Consider the following 18,107-nt stretch of genomic DNA (forward strand, 5'->3'; position numbering starts at 1 on the left):
AACTAATGAAATAAACTATTGTATCTATCCTCCTTCTCCTAAAATTGACTTTTTAAGATATTCCAGTTTTATCTTATGTTTAAATCTACTTTTTAAGTTTTAACTGTTTTATTGCTTTTGCTCAGACACATTCATTGAGGTATGCCAGAGCTAAAGTCTATGAACTATTGATCCTTTTTATCTCTTTCCTGTTCTCAGAAGCCATTTTCTGCTAGGAAAGTTTTTTATAGTTGGAATTTCTTATCACTGAAGGTCACACTGTAGTCACTTCCTGTCGGAGTCAGGACTGAGTCAGCCACTTACATACCTGATATTTAACTCTTTCTGGCAGGAGGAAAAAAAGAACATAGTATAGTTATTTGTGTGCCAGGCACTGTACATACACATGTCTATCTCATCATGTCACATGTCACCTCCGGTATCCTTTAAGTTTAGGCCCCTCTTACATTTAATGCATTGCAGCATATGCCGCATCCTGTCGCAAGAGCCCTATGGAGCTATCATACTGAACACGTTGCATCAGGTCATGGTGTGGTAACGCACTGCATGCAGATCCCTGATTTTATCGCATATAATGCACAGTGCAACCTCTAGGGCACAGTGCAATCATTAAAAAGTGTGAAAACAGCCATAATTTCAAAGCCTAAACTTTCTGCTGCAGTGGTTGGAACACAGATGATTAGTTCATCATTGTGTGATATCCTGCATCCTCTTCACACTCCTCTTTCACTTCTCTCCTCCCTAAGTTATGTAGTACCCTCAGTGTTGCAGTACACATCATGGGAGGGCAAAGTTAAAGAAAACCTGAACTGAAAATTAAAAGTCAGTACTCCTGTACAGTCTACTCAATCTCTCTGGCCCAGTGCACACCAAAACCGCTAGCAGATTCTCAAAACGCTAGAGGGTTTTGTAGCAGATTTTTGAGAGCGATTTTAGGCATGTTTAGAGATGTTTTCTAAATATGCCTAGCGTTTTTTGGAGCGTTTTTGTGTAGCAGATTACAAACATTGTTACAGTAAAAGCTGTTACTGAACAGCTTCTGTAACAAAAATGCCTGGAAAACCGCTCTGCTCTAGCATTTTCCAGAGCGGTTTGAGCTTTTCCTATACTTTACATTGAGGCAGAAACACTTCTGCAAACCGCAAAAGTGCTGCAGGACCCACGCTTGCGGTTTGCTAAAAACCGCAAACCGCTGATGTGCACCAGCCCATTGAAATACATTAGCCAAGCGTTTTCCAAGGTGGAAGCAGTTTGCGGATCGCTTCAAAAACCGCTCGGTGTGCACCTGGCCTTTCTCCTCTTCCGCGTCCTGTTTGTCCACTGTAATCAAGGGAACTTGAAAATGGCCATTACCCCATAACAGCTTTCTGGTCAGAACACTGTTAAACTGTAACATCGCCCACTTGAGCCATAGGGAAACATGGACATAACCTGGCACATCAGTTGTCCTCTCAGCTATTTAAAAAACACAAAATCCAGGCTCCTCACCTTGAGCTAGGACATTTAAACACTTGTAGATTTAATGGGGAGTTGCTGGAAGGGGTGTGGCAAGCAAAACATCAAAATGAACTTCCGTACTCTCATGCAAATCCTCATACGAATCCACTTACAAAAATCATGCAGCAATCAATGCTGTCCCTACAGCTAAGTTCAAAGCTTTGATCTTCGTTACAAGATTAAAGTCTCTTGCGTAGTCACATACACTGCATAGAGGAAGTCCAGTGTCGTATGTATCCTAACTCTGGCCCTGTAACATGCATAGCACAAACTTGCACACATTCACTGCTGGTGTGTTTGCATGGTACATATGCAGGTACTAGCAGCTCCCTTCCAGGATTAATTAGATGCACCTACTTTTCCAGAGAGGACGTTAAGGATATGTGCTCCTATTCCCTAGATAGGTTTTGATGCGCTGAATGCGTGTGCAGGTTTGTGCTATGCATGTTACAGGGCCAGAGTTAGGACACATATGACACTGGGCTACCTCTACACGGTGTATGTGACTACGCAAGAGACTTTATTCTTGTAACGAAGATCCCAGCTTTTAACCCTCTGGGCGATACAATTATATCACCCAGGAGGTGGCGCAGCACTATTTTTTTTAATTTTTTATTTTTTAAATCACGTAGCGAGCCCAGGGCTCGCTACATGATAGCCGCACCGCAGCGGCATCCCCCCACCCACTCCGATTGCCTTCGGCGATCAGAGTAAGCAGGAAATCCCGTTCAGAACGGGATTTCCTGCTGGGCTTCCCCGGTCGCCATGGCGACAGGGCGGGATGACGTCATGGACGTCGTGACATCGGAGGGAGTCCCGATCCACCCCTCAGCGCTGCCTGGCACTGATTGGCCAGGCTGCGCAAGGGGTCGGGGAGGGGGGGGCTGCACGGCACGGCGAGCGGCGGCGATCGGAAGTTACACGCAGCTAGCAAAGTGCTAGCTGCGTGTAACAAAAAAAAAAATTATGCAAATCGGCCCACCAGGGCCTGAGAAATCCTCCTGCGCGATATACCCCGAGCTCAGCTCGGGATTATCGCTCAGGAGGTTAACTTAGCTGTAGGGACAGCATTGATTGCTGCATGATTTTTGTAAGAGGATTTGCATGAGTGTGCGGAAGTTCATTTTGATGTTTTGCTGTCCTCTCAGCTATAACTGACAGCAACTGATATATAACTGACAGCAACTGATATATTTCAGTTCTGACACAATGTTGTCAGAACTGGAAGGGATCATTGTCAGAAGAAAATGGTGAGCTTCTGAGAGGAACTGATGGCGAGGTAACTATGTAATGTTTATTTGAAGTTACCTCATGTGTTTATTTTAAATAATTTTACTCAGTTCAGGTTCCCTTTAACTGCAATTCCCACTAATCTGGTAACAGACAGCCAGGCCTGGATTTACATTACAGGAGCCTATAGGGCTTGACACTTTTTGCTCAAATGTAAATAAAAGCTGAGAAATGTTTTTTTTCCACAATAGTGCCTCTTGTAAATCGTATTATTATTTTTTGGGAGACACCTATGTCATTTCCCGTCAAAAAATGTCTTGCTGGTTGAATAAAAGTAACTTTAAGGGTGCGTTTCCACTAGTGCGGTGGGAAATCGCCGCGGATTCTCCGCGGACGAATTCGCATGCAGGAGCGAAATCGCATGCGGTTGTATGCGAATTTTACCGCAATTCGCATACGATTTCGCATGGATGACGCTGTGTGCGAATTTAACCATGTCAGTGCCTGTGTGCTTTTTCATTGATTCCATGAGAAATCGTATGCGAATTCGCATGAAAAAACACCATGCGAATTCCCTATTAAATACATTGTATGCGAATCGCATGCGTGTGTGCGGTGTCCAAATTCAGGAGGCTCTGCTGAGCAGATTTTTCCTGCACAAGAAAACGCTCCGTTTTCCTGACAAGTGGACACAGGCTCATTCACTTTTATTGGTTATGCGAATTTGCATGCGGGGAACGCATGCGAATTCGCGTTAGTGGAAACGCACCCTAAGTCAAAGTTTCCCAGAGGTGTGAATAATTATGGGCAGCACTGTACATATATAACTATTTCCGGCAATGTATAAGTACATGACGTCGCTGTGAAAAAATACATTTAAACATTTTTTACACTGATCAATCTACAATTTAGGACCCAACAGAATGCCACGTTTGTTTATTTTGGGGGACTAACATTCATTGCTTTATAAACATGGTGAATATTACTAGGCCATTATTTCAAATGAGAAAAATATTCATATGTGCAGCGTATCTTTTTGAACAGAAGATTTGCCCACCTTCTTCACTGAGAATTGATGATACAATCTGACCTGAGAGTACACTCCTTCACTCCAACCTATACTATTCCATGACTCCTCTCTCTTATTTGCAAGCAAAGACTCTCCTCTATAGTATCCAAATCCCACCTCACTGCCCTTGCCTTTGTTGCATTTTATATGTGGGGTACTTGCTTCATTTCATATGTGAGGTGATTGTTGCATTTTAAATGTGGGATAATTGATGCATTTCATTTGTGAGAGGGAATGATGCATTTGATATGTGGGACAACTTCTGCATTTCATATGTGAGGCGACTGATGCATTTCAAATGTGGGGTAATTGTTGCAATTTATTTGTGGAGGTACGTGGAATAATTACTGCATTTTACATGTAGAGTGTTGTTAAAACCTCAATATTCAGTAAACATTCCTCAGTTGGCAATTTGTGATATACAATATAAGTGGATTTTGGGTTGCAGTTTGGGCACTTGCCCCCATGTGCAATTCCCCTTTTTTTCCTATGTGATATTTTCACACCCTGTCATAAAATGCCATTTAAACCAACAACAAGCAAAAAAATACTCAAATTTTGACAGTACTTGTTCACCAACCAGAGATGAAGCACCCTCATGTATTTTACCATATATGTCAGTGGGAACATTAGAGGAAACACCTACCCTGCTCTCTGTTTCATTCTTCATTGCTCAGCCTGCTTCTAAACAGCCCTGATAAAATCCCCAACTGAGCATTCAGTCTGGCTTTACTCAGGAATAATTATAGCTTATTGTCTTCTCTGATGTCTTTTGAAGCCCAAGCCTGCCCCCTTCTTGCTCTGCTACAATGACTCAGCTATAATGATTCCTGAGCAAAGCCAGACTGAATGCTCAGTCTGGGATTTTATCAGGGCTGAATATAAGCGGGCTGAGCAGTGAAGAATGAAACAGAAAGCAGGGTTAGGTGTTTTCTCTAACGTTCCCACTGATATATATATGGTAAAATACATGCTGAAAAGTAAGAGATGAAAAGTATCTCCTAGGAGACAACTCAGGAGAAAAAAAAGTCAATTGTATATGGGCCTATGTCTCTAAAAGGTTCGCCATCACTGTGCTAGAGGGTCTTCAGCTGAGGTGGATGGTCGGGGACCATTTTTGCCAAGAATCTAGCATGTGTACAGCCTGATAGGTCACTGAGAGATCAGGAGAATTATCTAGGCTAAGCGCACCACACTCCTTACATCTCCTTCTGGATGCCACTTGCCATCGCCCCTTCCTCCATAACAACAGAAAGCATCTCAAGTCTGATACATCTTTACAGCACTTGGTCCTGAACAAAGAGATTGAGTCCTTATCCCTACAGGCGGCATTCTTCATGTCTGCGTATGCACCTTTAGGGTGACACTGCAGGGAACAAGTGCTTCTATATAGACACACTGTTCAGTATTCTAGTGGCATGTACCGTTTCTATGAAAATGGGACGGAGGGGCAGTGTATGATGGAGAAGTTTCAGGTAAAAATGGAGAAACAGCACAATGGTTTATGTTAATCCCGTTGCTGTAGCGATTGGCGAAACGTGAGTGATCTGATTTTTGGTTTGAAACGCATAGTAGAAAAGGGCCCTTAGGCCCGGTTCACATTAGCGGTCGCCGTCCGGAATCGCCGTGCCGGACCGCATGCAGAACGGACGGAACGGACGCACGGCATAGCAATGAAAGCCTATGCGTCCGTTCACATGCGTCCGTTTCGTCCGGACCGGACTCCGGCATAAGACCCAACATGCGCTATTTTTTGGTCCGGCTCCTCCGGCAGCCGTATCCGGAGCGGAGCCGGACTGCACCATCCGGCCAATACAAACCAATGAGAACCGGAGAGCGCACAACACACTGCCTAAAAATCCGGATGTTCTACCCCACTTCCTATGCGTATTGTAGCGGCGATTATCATTTTGGATGGGGACACATGGGCAAGCATTTTGGAGTGGAGCAGCAGTGACTTTAAACGTGCTGGAGATGTTGGCAGTATGTCGGAGGTGGAGGTGAGTGCTAAACAGCGGAGGGCCTGATTCCACAGGTCCACCTTCTGCTGACCTCCCAGACCCCAACATTTTTATTCGGTTTCTACTATCTTTTGCCAAACGGATCCGGATCGCATCCTGATAAACACCTGATGCAACCTGACCGGATCCGGATCGGATCCGGATCAGAACCGTACGGTTCCGATCCGGATCCGGTCAGGTCATCCGGTCCATTTGGCAGAGAACCGCAAGTGTGAACCGGGACTTAGATGTTGTTCCCTCATACGCCGCCTGCATAGAAACTCATACCTCCCAACTTTTTGAGATAAGAAAAGTGGAAGACATGCCCTTCCACAACCACAAGGAGTTCAGAAGAAAATGATGTAGTATCAGTCAAACCAAACTGGTCCTTTCTATCATCAGTTTTCCTTCATTTTAACATAAGAAATATATCAACCTAAAAGATGGAAATATCATTTGAGTATATTAAACACATTTTTCAGTAGAAAAATACATATATTTACATACATAGATGTGTACATCAGTCCTGAAAGAGGGACAAATGAGAAAGGAAGAGGGGCAGAGGAATTTGGCTCCCAAAGAGAGACCATCCCTCAAAAGAGGGACAGTTGGAGTTATGGAATCTTCACATAAAGCTTCAGACAGCCAGTTTTCCAGGGAAACTTTGAAAGAGTGGCAAGTAACTCCATAATAATGTGGTAAATATATCTTTCCACGACAGGACTGCACACTAATTCAATCATGAATATAATGATTCTAGCAGGAGTCTAAAAATCCTTCCTCTGCAGAAATATGACATGTTGTTGCAAAGTGAAAGTATGGAAGTGTAGAGACGCACAAGAACTGCAGCTTTCCCTATAGAGGGAGAGAGGGGAAAACCACAACGCCCTACAACCGGGCATCCCGAGCTGCTCTCTAGTCTACAGGTGAGCAGCAGCCTATTCACTTCCTCCCCACGGTTGCTCGGTGACCCGGTCTGGGGGCACCAGGAAGTGCCGACCCTTTAGCCGCGATGCATTGTGGGAAATCCCCTCAGATCCAAGATGGCGGCCAGCAGGAGGCTGTTGAAGGTAATGGGGGATAGGGCGGCTCTTTCATTCTGAAGAAGGCTTTTACACGCCACGTGTGCTTCCTTGAGCGATAGCGGCGCCTCCACGGTGCCTGTGTCGTGTGGGGGTTACGGCAGCGGGCCCCGGAGCGAGAATACACGGCCTCACCCCGCGCCGCTATCCGAGCCCGGCACTCCCTGCGCCGGGCGCTACGGAGAGAAGTGAGGCCGCCAACACGGGCAGGAGCTCGGGTCCCATACATTGTGCGATGTAGTTGGAAGGCAGGGGTTGGGGCATGGCCCTCTTTCTGCTCAGCTGCGGCCACATTCCCTTCATTCATCATCTGCCCATACATGTTCTCTACTGTAGGAAGTCACTTTCACTTCTCACAATATGAAGAGTTGGGGGTAGTCTGTGCGCTTCCTAATGTCCCAGAGCAGCTCTGTCTGCCCAGGAAACTATGGCTGCTCATATTTGCCTCTTCCACTGGTTTCATAATGCTGATGTATGATTGTGTCGTCTACTGTAATCGTCATTGCACTGAGCACCTGACCAGAGGAGCATGAGCTGTACTCGCACCTCCTTGTTCCTGGATTACATGCCTGGAAGCAGCAGAATCCAGACTGTATTTATAAGCCTTTTGGGCTGAAGATGGCACCCCAAAATCTGTAACTTACTAAAGCAACCTTGTTTATAGACTCTTCAAGTGGACCTGAACTCAGAACTTCCTTTGTGCTCTACAAGATAAGCAACAGCATGATAACTTTTAAAGAAAAACATTTCTTTGTTACAACTGATACAAATCCTGCAATAAGTCTGCAGTGTGTACTTCCTGCAGGGTTAACATCCTGTGTTTACAAAGTAGCTGCTCTGCCAGCTGACACAGCTGGGATATAAAATTACAGTTATGATTAGTCACAGATGAGGGGGAATTAGACAGACTAAACTCTTATGCTGGGAATACACTATAGGTTTTTTTCAGCAGATAGATGGTTCGATAGATAATTTCTGGCATGTCCGATCTTATTTTCGATCATTTTTCTGATCGATTTCTCATAGAAGTGAATGGAAATTCATAAGAAAAACAATTGGAAAATCGATTGAAAATAAGTTCGGACAGTAAATCGACTGAAAAATCTCATTGTGTATTCCCAGCATTACACATGGTGAATTTATCTGTTTTCCTTCTGTCCTGTGCAAGAGTTCAGGTCCACTTGATCACTTTTTTGGTAATTCTAAACCACTTTCTTAAAGTGGACCTGAACTCTTGCACAGGACAGAAGGAAAGCATAGTTAAATGCACGTATGTATTTAGATAGTTTAGCCTAATTCCCCCTCATCTGTAACTAATCACAAGTTGTAATTTGGGTTCTAAAAAATAGAAAAAGGAGCGGGAGGACACCGGGAGCCCGATCTGGTGTATTATCGTTGGTCAACAAGGTAAGTATAAAGATACTCAAATATACTCACAAAGCCGGGTTGCCCAATGCAACCAAGGAAAATCGCATGTGGGGAAGTACCGTCCCCACTCGGCCTTGTGATTTCGCTCAATTGGTCGCAACTCCTTGAAAAGAGACACCCACCTGGGTATCGTCCCTCAAGCTGGAGGGAAATAGAATGATGAAGAGAGGTAGGAGGCGCCCTAGGGGTACTTATAGGCTAGTAATTAAACCACTATATATAAAAACCCCTATAGGGGCATATATCTAATAAAAATAAAAAAGGTATGGACAGATCCTACCTTATAGACTGTTCACTCACGGTATAATAAAAAGAATACTTTATTATGGCACTTTTAGATAGACAACGCGTTTCGCGGTAAACACCGCTTCATCAGGTCGAGTGACGTGCCGCTAAAGGTGAGGTCCCCGGTCTCAGGCGCCTATGCGCACCGGGGACCGTTGTCTATCTAAAAGTGCCATAATAAAGTATTCTTTTTATTATACCGTGAGTGAACAGTCTATAAGGTAGGATCTGTCCATACCTTTTTTATTTTTATTAGATATATGCCCCTATAGGGGTTTTTATATATAGTGGTTTAATTACTAGCCTATAAGTACCCCTAGGGCGCCTCCTACCTCTCTTCAACAAGTTGTAATTTGATCTCTTCAGCTGTGTCAGCTCAGGAATATCCTTTGCCATGGCAGAGCAGCTAATTGGTAAACACAGGATGTTAACAATATGTCTGCTCCCATGAAAGCATGACGTAGACACACTGCAGATTTATTGCAGGATTTGTATCATCTGTAAAAAATGTTTTTCTTTAAAGGTTAATGTGTTGTTGCGTATCTTTTAGAGCAGAGAGGAGGTTCTGAGTTCTGGTCTGCTTTAATAAAAAACAATGCCTGTTGTCTCCTTGTTGCATGTCAATTTTATGTTGCTTGAAATGGACAGTCCAGATCAAAATTATTAATTTAACCCAGTTTCAAGCTGTATATAATTTAAATGAAATCTGCATGCAAGTTGTAATTATTTGTATCTCACCAAGCAAACCAAAAACAAGTCGGAATGTAGAAGAGGAGGAGGAAAGTCAAAATTTGCATATCATGCCAGCAGTGAAGAGCGGAAAAGTCTACTCAGGGCTGGGACTCACTAGAGCACTTTTTTGAGCGCTTAGGCCAGATCCACACTATAAGCGCTTTTTTGTGAGCGCTTGCATTTGATTAGTGCTTGCTGAGCGCTTGTTAAAAAATCGAACCCATTTACTTTCATTAAAATCGCAGTAATAGTCGCCGTGATCGCATATGCGGAAAACATATGCAATCGTGGCGATTTTTACTACGATTTTAATGAAAGTGAATGGAAGCGATTTATTTTATTTTTGAATCAAACGCAAGCGCTTGTAGTGTGGATCCAGCCTTAGGGAGCGCTTTCAATAGCTAGCAATTTCTGTAAACGCTCTGCCAATGTAAATGAATGGGACAGATTCCACTACAACGATTGCGATTAAGCAAATCACAATCGCAGGACATGCAGCATTTTGGCAGCGTTTCCATTTTAATGAATTGTATAGGAGCAGGGAAATCACTTGCAAAACGCTATCATAAATCACAAGCGATTGTGATATCGCTTTGCGGTTGGGTTTCAGGGCTAATATTTAAATTCCAATTCAACTAAAACTTTAACCAAACATTTTAATGTTTGCAAATAATTTCCAAGAGATTTTCTGCTTATTTCATGCCTACCTGCGTGAGGTAAATAGGATAATAGTAAAGTCTAAGGGCTCTTTTCCACTATGAAATGCGATCGCGATTCCGATCGCAATCGCGTTTCAGTTTCCACCATGCGATTGCGATTGAGCTACTATACTCATTAGGGCCTTTTTCCACTAGCCTGCGATTTGTTTCTGATCGCAAATCGCAAGGTACATTAAACTAATGGAAACTGCAGCAGCAATTTCCATTAGCGCGATCCGATTGCGATGCGATTTTGGTCAAAGCGCAATCGTCGTCCTGCCGCGTTTTGTATGCGATTGAGCAGGACTATGAGTATAGTAGCTTAATCGCAATCGCATGGTGGAAATTGAAACGCGATCGGAATCGCAATCGCATTTCATAGGGGAAAAGAGCCCTTATAGTACAGCTCAATCGCATACAAAACGCAGCAGGACGACGATTGCGCTTTGACCGAAATCGCATCGCAATCGGATCGCACTAATGGAAATTGCTGCTGCAGTTTCCATTAGTTTAATGTACCTTGCGATCAGAATCAAATCGCAAATTGCAGGCTAGTGGAAAAAGGCCCTAAGTGCCAATGTCTGCAGTCAAAACTGCATTAGGCCTGGAACCCACTAGAGTGCTTTTAATGTAAAGTATTGAAGTGCTGGCAAATCGCTTAGGAATCGCTACACATAGCGATTCTAAATTAATGCAAACTTCAAAAAAATATAATTTAAAACGACCAATCAGAGCTGAAATCGCTAATCACAATCGCTGGCAAAAAGCTTACACTTTTTAAAATGGCTACTAAAATTGAGAGAAAACGCTCATGAAATAGCTTACAAATCGCTAATTCAAACCGCCAATGATTGCTATTTGTGACTTGTAGTGGGTTCCACTACTTTAGCAATGCTAAGCTTTTGTGTGTTTGGTTCTTCAGTCTTCTCCACCTGTTCAGAATCTGTCCACTGATTACCTTTTAGGCCATGTTTGCAGTGGCGTGTTGCGGTGAAATAGGCGCTTTGTAGCGTGAATAACATGCGTCGCTGCTTTTCCGCTCCGTTGCAATCTTCTAGTCACAGGGAATGGTTGTAAACTAGTGAAGAACTGTAGGGAAATGAATAACATTGCTTTTTTTCAATATTCATTTATAAATTATTTTAGTCAGCATTTGCCTATCGTAAAAATCTTTACTTATCCTGATCTACATACTGAAATTTATCACAGGTGGTGACCTCTTTAGTCATGGCAGGTGATCCCTATGGATTGTTTGGCTACTGAGAGTTCCGAAGCCACTACAAAATAGGTGGGAGAATTCCACATAGCTAATCAGCCTATGGAAAACCTCACTGGGAGGGCAGGGATTACATTCAATATACAGTGTATAGCTATAGTAAGTGTTTCTGATGCTAAAACAAGAAAAAGTACAGCCAAAAGTACTGTATACTCCGGTGTATAAGGGCTTGTTTCCACTGTTGCGCCGCGATTTCGTCCGCATTCCGACGCTTGTAAAAACGCATGCGGATGCGTTTCTGCATGCGTTTTTACCCGCGATTTCGCGTGCGATTTCGCATGGCAGGGTGCCATGCGAAATTAACCATGACACTGCCAGGGCTAAATAAAATTGAAAAAGGTGCGAAATCGCACGCGAAATCGCGGGTAAAAACGCATGTAACAAACGCATGCGTTTTTACTATTAAATACATTAGCGGCGATTCGCACGGATTCCCGACGCAGGCGAAATCGTTGGCTCTTTTGTGCGTTTTTTTCACGCTGAAAAAAACGCACCTCAACAACGCTACAGTGGAAACAGGCCCATCCACTTGTATTACATGTGCGGATCTGCATGCGTTGGACGCATGCAGATTCGCGATAGTGGAAACGAGCCCTTAGACGACCCCCCTACTTTTCCAGTTAAAATATAGAGTTTGGGATATGCTCACCATATGACTACCCCTCTTCCAACGCACACCAAATAAAAATCATATACTGTCGCTATGGATGAATAGATACTGGTGCTGTTCTGTATGGTACCCAGTATATAACAGTATATATGCGATTAACTGGATTGGTTAACTCTGAAAAGTGAATAAATGGTAATCTTGGTAAAATAAGCAGTTTTATTCATGAAGCTATATTCAGTAAAGTTTGTCTTAAAAAAAATGGATCCAGATGCATCCTTTAGGCTGCTTACACACTAAGATGTTACAGGCGCACGTTAGTGCGCCTGTAACGCTCCCCCAACGCACAGCAATGTAACACAAGTGGGCTGTTCACACAGCCCACGTTGCGTTACATGTAACGCTGCACGTTCTCAGGAAAGTGCAGCATGCTACGGCGTTACAGCGGCTATAGCCGCGTTAGACTGTTTGCACATGCGCAGTGGGGGGTGGAGAGGAGGCGGGGAGAGCCAGCTACAGTAGCCGCGCACATGGCTACTTAATATTCACTGCACTGGCGGCCGCTGATTGGCCGGCGGGACCACGTGATGCGGAATGTCTCGCTCCGCATCACGTGGTCCCGCTGGCCAATCAGCGCCACTCTGGGAGACATAGGAATCGAGCCGCCTAACGCGGCTCACTCTACCATCCTCACTTGCAGCACCATACGTTGTGTTAGGTGCACGTTATGCGACCTTAACGTAGCACCTAACACAACGTCTTGGTGTGCACGTAGCCTTAGGCTAGGCTCATGCTAGCTCTTAAAGCTGTTTCCCGATAGTTCCCGTCTCCAGCAGAGTGATGTGCACTGCGTATGGCGTAAACCAGAGGTGCCCACACTTTTTCGGCTTGTGAACTATTATCAAACATTAGCAAGTCAAAGTGATCTACCTACGTAGAATTTTAGGAGCACACTTACAGAATGGATACAGAATGGAAAATGTAGTGGGGTCGGGATCTACCGGTAGATCGCGATCTACCTAATGGGCACCCCTGGCGTAAACAGGCCCTTACTGCGTGCTTTGTAGCATTTTTGCAAACATCTAAAGTAGATGTGCCTCAAAAAGCTATAGGTATGCATGTGCAGTGGGGCAATTTGGCTACATTTGCACACTTGTCTTGTTTTTTTTATTACCTGAACAATGTGTTGTGCGTTTACTTGATGCCATCAAACCTAACGCCCTAAAATGCCTCTTGTGTATTCTGTCGCATTGGCATTAATGGAGAGCTCACCTTTTCTGTATTGGTCTTGTTTGACCACGTAGTTTGTAATATTTAGTGCCCCTATGATCCCAAATATAGAATTAAGCCTTAGTGACACTGAAGCCTCTTAAAATCCCACTTTTTATTAAACATCTAACTGCTAAACTAAACTAACAGCCCTGCTAAAACGCAGCATCCCATGGGAGAAAGCAGTTTACAAACACCGGGGAAAAAGCCATGACTTTCCTGGTCGTGGATTTTGCTGTCTGGGGAGGCAGACCTCTGAGCTGCAGCTCTGCTTCCATTAGCGTCAATCTCCCGTGGATCTCCGCCTCTTCCCCGCCCCTCAGTGATGGAAGACTGAGAGGAGAGGGGCTGGGAGAGGCAGGGATTGATGCTAGTAGAGACAGAGCTACAGCCCTAAGCTCTGCCTCTATGAGGAAGCGCTCCTAGCATTTTCCCACGGGGATTTGGGGGATTTGTAAACCGCTTTCTGTCGCGGGGATGCAGTGTTTTAGCAGGGCTTATAGTGCTAAAGTTAAATGTTTAATACAAAGTGGTATTTTAGGAGACTTCAGAGTCTCTTTAACCACCCTGGCGTTCTGATTAAATCGCCAGGGTGGCTGCGGGAGGGTTTTTTTTAAATAAAAAAAAAACTATTTCATGCAGCCAACTGAAAGTTGGCTGCATGAAAGCCCACTAGAGGGCGCTCCGGAGGCGATCTTCCGATCGCCTCCGGCGCCCAGAATAAACAAGGAAGGCCGCAATGAGCGGCCTTCCTTGTTTTGCTTATATCGTCGCCATAGCGACGAGCGGAGTGACGTCATCGACGTCAGCCGACGTCCTGACGTCAGCCGCCTCCGATCCAGCCCTTAGCGCTGGCCGGAACTTTTTGTTCCGGCTACGCTGGGCTCAGGCGGCTGGGGGGACCCTCTTTCGCCGCTGCTCGCGGCGAATCGCCGCAGAGCGGCGGCGATCAGGCAGCACACGCGGCTGGCAAAGTGCCGGCTGCGTGTGCTGCTTTTTATTTCATTAAAATCGGCCCAGCAGGGCCTGAGCGGCAGCCGCTGGCGGTGTTGGACGAGCTGAGCTCGTCCAGACCGCTCAGCTGGTTAAAAATAGTCTATAACCATTCTGCAACCATACGACACTTTTAGCATGTGGTCAACAGGTATTCATTATAGTTTCATGAAAGCAATGTCCAATTCTCCCACTTGTGCATTGTGGTGCAGTGTGATCCAAGATCGCACTGCTGCACACCTTTAGCCTGGAGTCCAATCGCATCCAGTGTAATTGAATGTTATCAGCACCATGGCACAGAGCAAAACAGGTGCCGTATGTTACTGTACAATGCACTGCCAATTCTGTAACCTAGCAAGAAAGAGGCCCCTCCCTGCTGTAGAATTTCATTCACTGCTTGTTATTAATAATGGTCCAAAAGACCCTGCACATCAGGACCCAGACAAAGATGCAATCTTGACAGTGCCTTTTAATATTTCTTCATTTATTGGGTGGAGTTGTTGCAACCATAAACATGTACATGAAATATAAAAAAAAAATACATTTTCCTTTTGAAAACAGAAGGTATTTGCGATTATTCAGGTTGGAGTGAGCATATAATGCCTCCCACAGTGCATCACTGCTGAATATACAAATTGTCCCTTTGTTGTGCATACAGTTTTGTGTTGTGCAAATATTTTGCCGGCAGCCGAATTACCTAGTTAACCTAGTTACCTAGAGTTCTGGCAATTGCAGGCATCCAAATTAGTCACTGAGCGCCGCTATAGCCGTAATTCTTATTACGGCCTACCGCAACATCAAAATTAGCTGTCTCGTTTGTTGTCCCTGAAAGCCCATGCATAAAGCTTTTAGTAGAGGGAGATAAAGAAGATAATAGCTGGTTCTAACTAAGGGATAGTTCACACAATCTAATACCTACCATTGGCATGTGTCGATGTATGTATAGTGTAGTGTGTGTAACATAGTCTAGAGCCAATTGGGGGGGGGGGGGGGGGGATTAAAAAAAATACCTTTTATGCAAAATGAAAAATAGCAGCAGCAAATACCACCAAAAGAAAGATTTATTTGTGAGAAGAAAAGGGGGTAACATTCATTTGGGTGTTAAGTTGTATGACCGGGCAATAAACCATTAAAGCTGTGATGTGTCGAAATGGTAAAAAATGGCTTGCTCACTAGGGGGGTATAGACCTCTGGGGCTCAAGAGGTTAAACTTATACCGGTTTCCTGGTCAGTCCTGCTGATCTTTGGTTTTAGCAGTGTCTCAATCCCACACCTGAAGCAAACATGCAAAAAATGTAACATTTTTGTCAGAAATCTCTGATCTGCATGCTTGTTTAGGGCCCTTTTCCACCAGCGCTGGCTGAATCACAAAAACGCAAACCGCTAGCGATTTTACAATCGCTACGGTTTGCTTTTTAACATAGGAATCGCGGTAGGTCATTTCCACTACCGCGATTCGCTTTTTACGGGAACGCGAACGCGCGGCGGAGCGATATTTGCCGCGATTTTGCTATGCAGTGCATAGCATAGCAAAATCGCGGCCGTGAACGTCGGGGAATCGCCGGTAATTGCGATTCAGCAATCCGGAGAGCTCACTGTACTTTTACAAATACCATAGGAAAAACGGAAGGTCCGCACCAGTCCAGGGTTCCAAGCTTTATTAGGACATATACATCAGCAAAACATTAATACAAGCATCAGAGAGCTAACATGTTTCGAGACATTCAGGCCCTTAATCATAGCTGACTGAGTAATGGTATACTCCCCTTAAATAGGGGGTTGTCTGAGCACTTGATCATCTGAGCCACACCCAAAAGAAAGGGGGAGGGACAGAGAAGAAAACCATAGTTTTACAAGTGCAAGACATCTCGCTTCTGAATAGGTACATACATAATTAAATGAATAAAACCACATTACAGAAAAATTAAAACATTTTACTCCAAAGAGCAGCAAGCATCAGAATTAGTAGATTTAGCGACATACTATGTCAAACAGAGCCATAATGTATAGGAACAGGAAGTCAGGGAAAAGATCCTCATACCCAGCCTTTTCAGCTCAGACTTGACTCGGGAGACTTGGCTGTCGGTGGTAGGATCATACAAGTGCGGTGTCCCAAAGTGCAGATATTGTCATGCTTCAATGCAAGGTATAGGGAAGACGTTTGGAAAAGCAATTTGGTGAGCGCTTTAAAAAAAAAAAAATAATAATTTCCAGACCAAAGAGTTCACTTCCTGATTGTTGTCAGTAAGTAAAGAAAAATCACCAAACAAAAGCTCTTAAAGCGCAGATCGCTCTGAAAGGGCAGGGAAAAGCGCTCAGCACTTGCAATTGTGCTGGCGATTTATGTAAACAAGGCCCCAGACAGGCTGTTCTCTATAAACTCATACAGAGTGGATTTCTCAGTGTTCTCCTTCTGTTCTGTGCAAGAGTTCAGGCTGCATCCACTATTTCAGAAAATGCTTCTACTTCTGTATTTTCAAAGTCAGCTGACCGAATAAAAAGTGAAAGCAGTGTTTGTATGAGTTTAGTTATAATCAAATGCAATTTTAGGGCTTACGTAATGCTTAACTTGTATGTTTTGAAAGTGGACCTGAACTCTTGCACAGGACATAAGGAAAACATAGAGAAATGCACCCTGTATGTATTTACAGAGTTTTACCTGTCTTATTCCCCCTCATCTGTGACCAATCACAAGTTGTAATTTGATCTCTCAGCTGTGTCCGCTGACTGCCACTGCAGAGCAGCTAATTTGTAAACACAGGATGTTAATGTCTGCTTCCATGAAAGCAGGAAGTAGACACACTGCAGATTTATTGAAGGTTTTGTATCAGCTGTAACAAAGAAATGCTTTTCTTTAAAGGTTGCTTATCTTTTAGAGCAGAGAGGGTGTTCTGAGGTTGGTTTTAAATGTTTATTATACTTGGTTCTAAAAAAGATGATTGCCAATGTAAGAGCCATGTAAAATTTCATAGAATGTTAATTACTGAACTTTGGTTTGACTCCTTTTACAAATACCTGATTCTTAACCATGCACAATACATTTCTCATTTTTAACATCAGAAATGCCTGTAAGGCATAGATGGTTCTCCCATATCACTCTGTACAAGAAGCCTGGACAGTGGCTTCCTGTAGCTGATTGTTTTTCAATTGTAGGACTTTAAAGTGTACCTGAACTCTTGCACAGGACAGAAGGAAAACCGAGAGAAATGTACCCTGTATGTATTTAGAGAGTTTAGCCTGTTTAGTTCCCCCTCATTTGTGTATAATCACAAATTGTAATTTGATCTCTCCCATGTCACATGACTGCCACTCCAGAGAATGCAGATAAGACCATTTGAAAGCACAGGCTGGTAAACAATACATCTGCTTCCATGAATCAGGAATTAGAAACTCTGTACATTTTATTTTAGGATTTGTATCAGCTGAAACATACCGGTAAATATTATTCTTTAAATATTATGCTGTTGTGTATCTTCTAGAGCAGAGAGGATGTTCTGAGTTCAGCTCTGCTTTAATTGGGTATGGCAAGCTAAGTAAATTGGTACTTGACTTTCTTTCAAATAAAATGACATTCTGTATATTCATACCTTAAAGGGAGACATAAGTCGAAAAAATGAGTTTAACTTGGAGGGGCTTCTTGCCAGGGCTGTGGAGTCGGTACAAAAATCTTCCAACTCAGACTCCTCAGTTTCTGAAACCACAACTCCAACTCCGACTCCGGGTACCCAAAATTGCTCAGACTCTGACTCCTTAGTCTAATACTTAAAGAGACACTGAAGCGAGACTAAATCTCGCTTCAGGTCTTATATATAGCAGGGGCACGTGTGCCCCTGCTAAAACGCCGCTATCCCGCGGCTAAACGGGGGTCCCTTCACCCCCAACCCACCCCCCGCAAAAGATGGTCGGCAAGTTGGTCGTGGGGATTGTCTTCCTGGAGGCAG

At 43.9% G+C, this 18,107-nt stretch overlaps 1 protein-coding gene across 3 annotated transcripts in view; it reads left to right on the forward strand.

Moving 5' to 3' along the window:
• UBE2L3 (ubiquitin conjugating enzyme E2 L3) overlaps window positions 1–18,107 on the forward strand; it is a 78,164-nt gene that overhangs the window by 28,272 nt on the left and 31,785 nt on the right. The window contains exon 1 of one of the 3 annotated variants that reach the window (XM_068243030.1): window positions 6,434–6,494. The exons of 1 other annotated variant lie outside the window; for it this stretch is intronic. Coding sequence is in view for 1 of the 2 variants with exons in the window: in XM_068243025.1 (XP_068099126.1) it covers window positions 6,840–6,866 (27 nt within the window). In the remaining variant the exon portion in view is untranslated. Of the gene's footprint in view, window positions 1–6,433; window positions 6,495–6,758; window positions 6,867–18,107 lie in introns of those variants that run through there. One more of the 3 variants, XM_068243025.1, reaches the window with a different exon arrangement.

Source organism: Hyperolius riggenbachi, chromosome 1, assembly GCF_040937935.1.
Source record: "Hyperolius riggenbachi isolate aHypRig1 chromosome 1, aHypRig1.pri, whole genome shotgun sequence".
Taxonomy (NCBI): Eukaryota; Metazoa; Chordata; class Amphibia; order Anura; family Hyperoliidae; genus Hyperolius; species Hyperolius riggenbachi.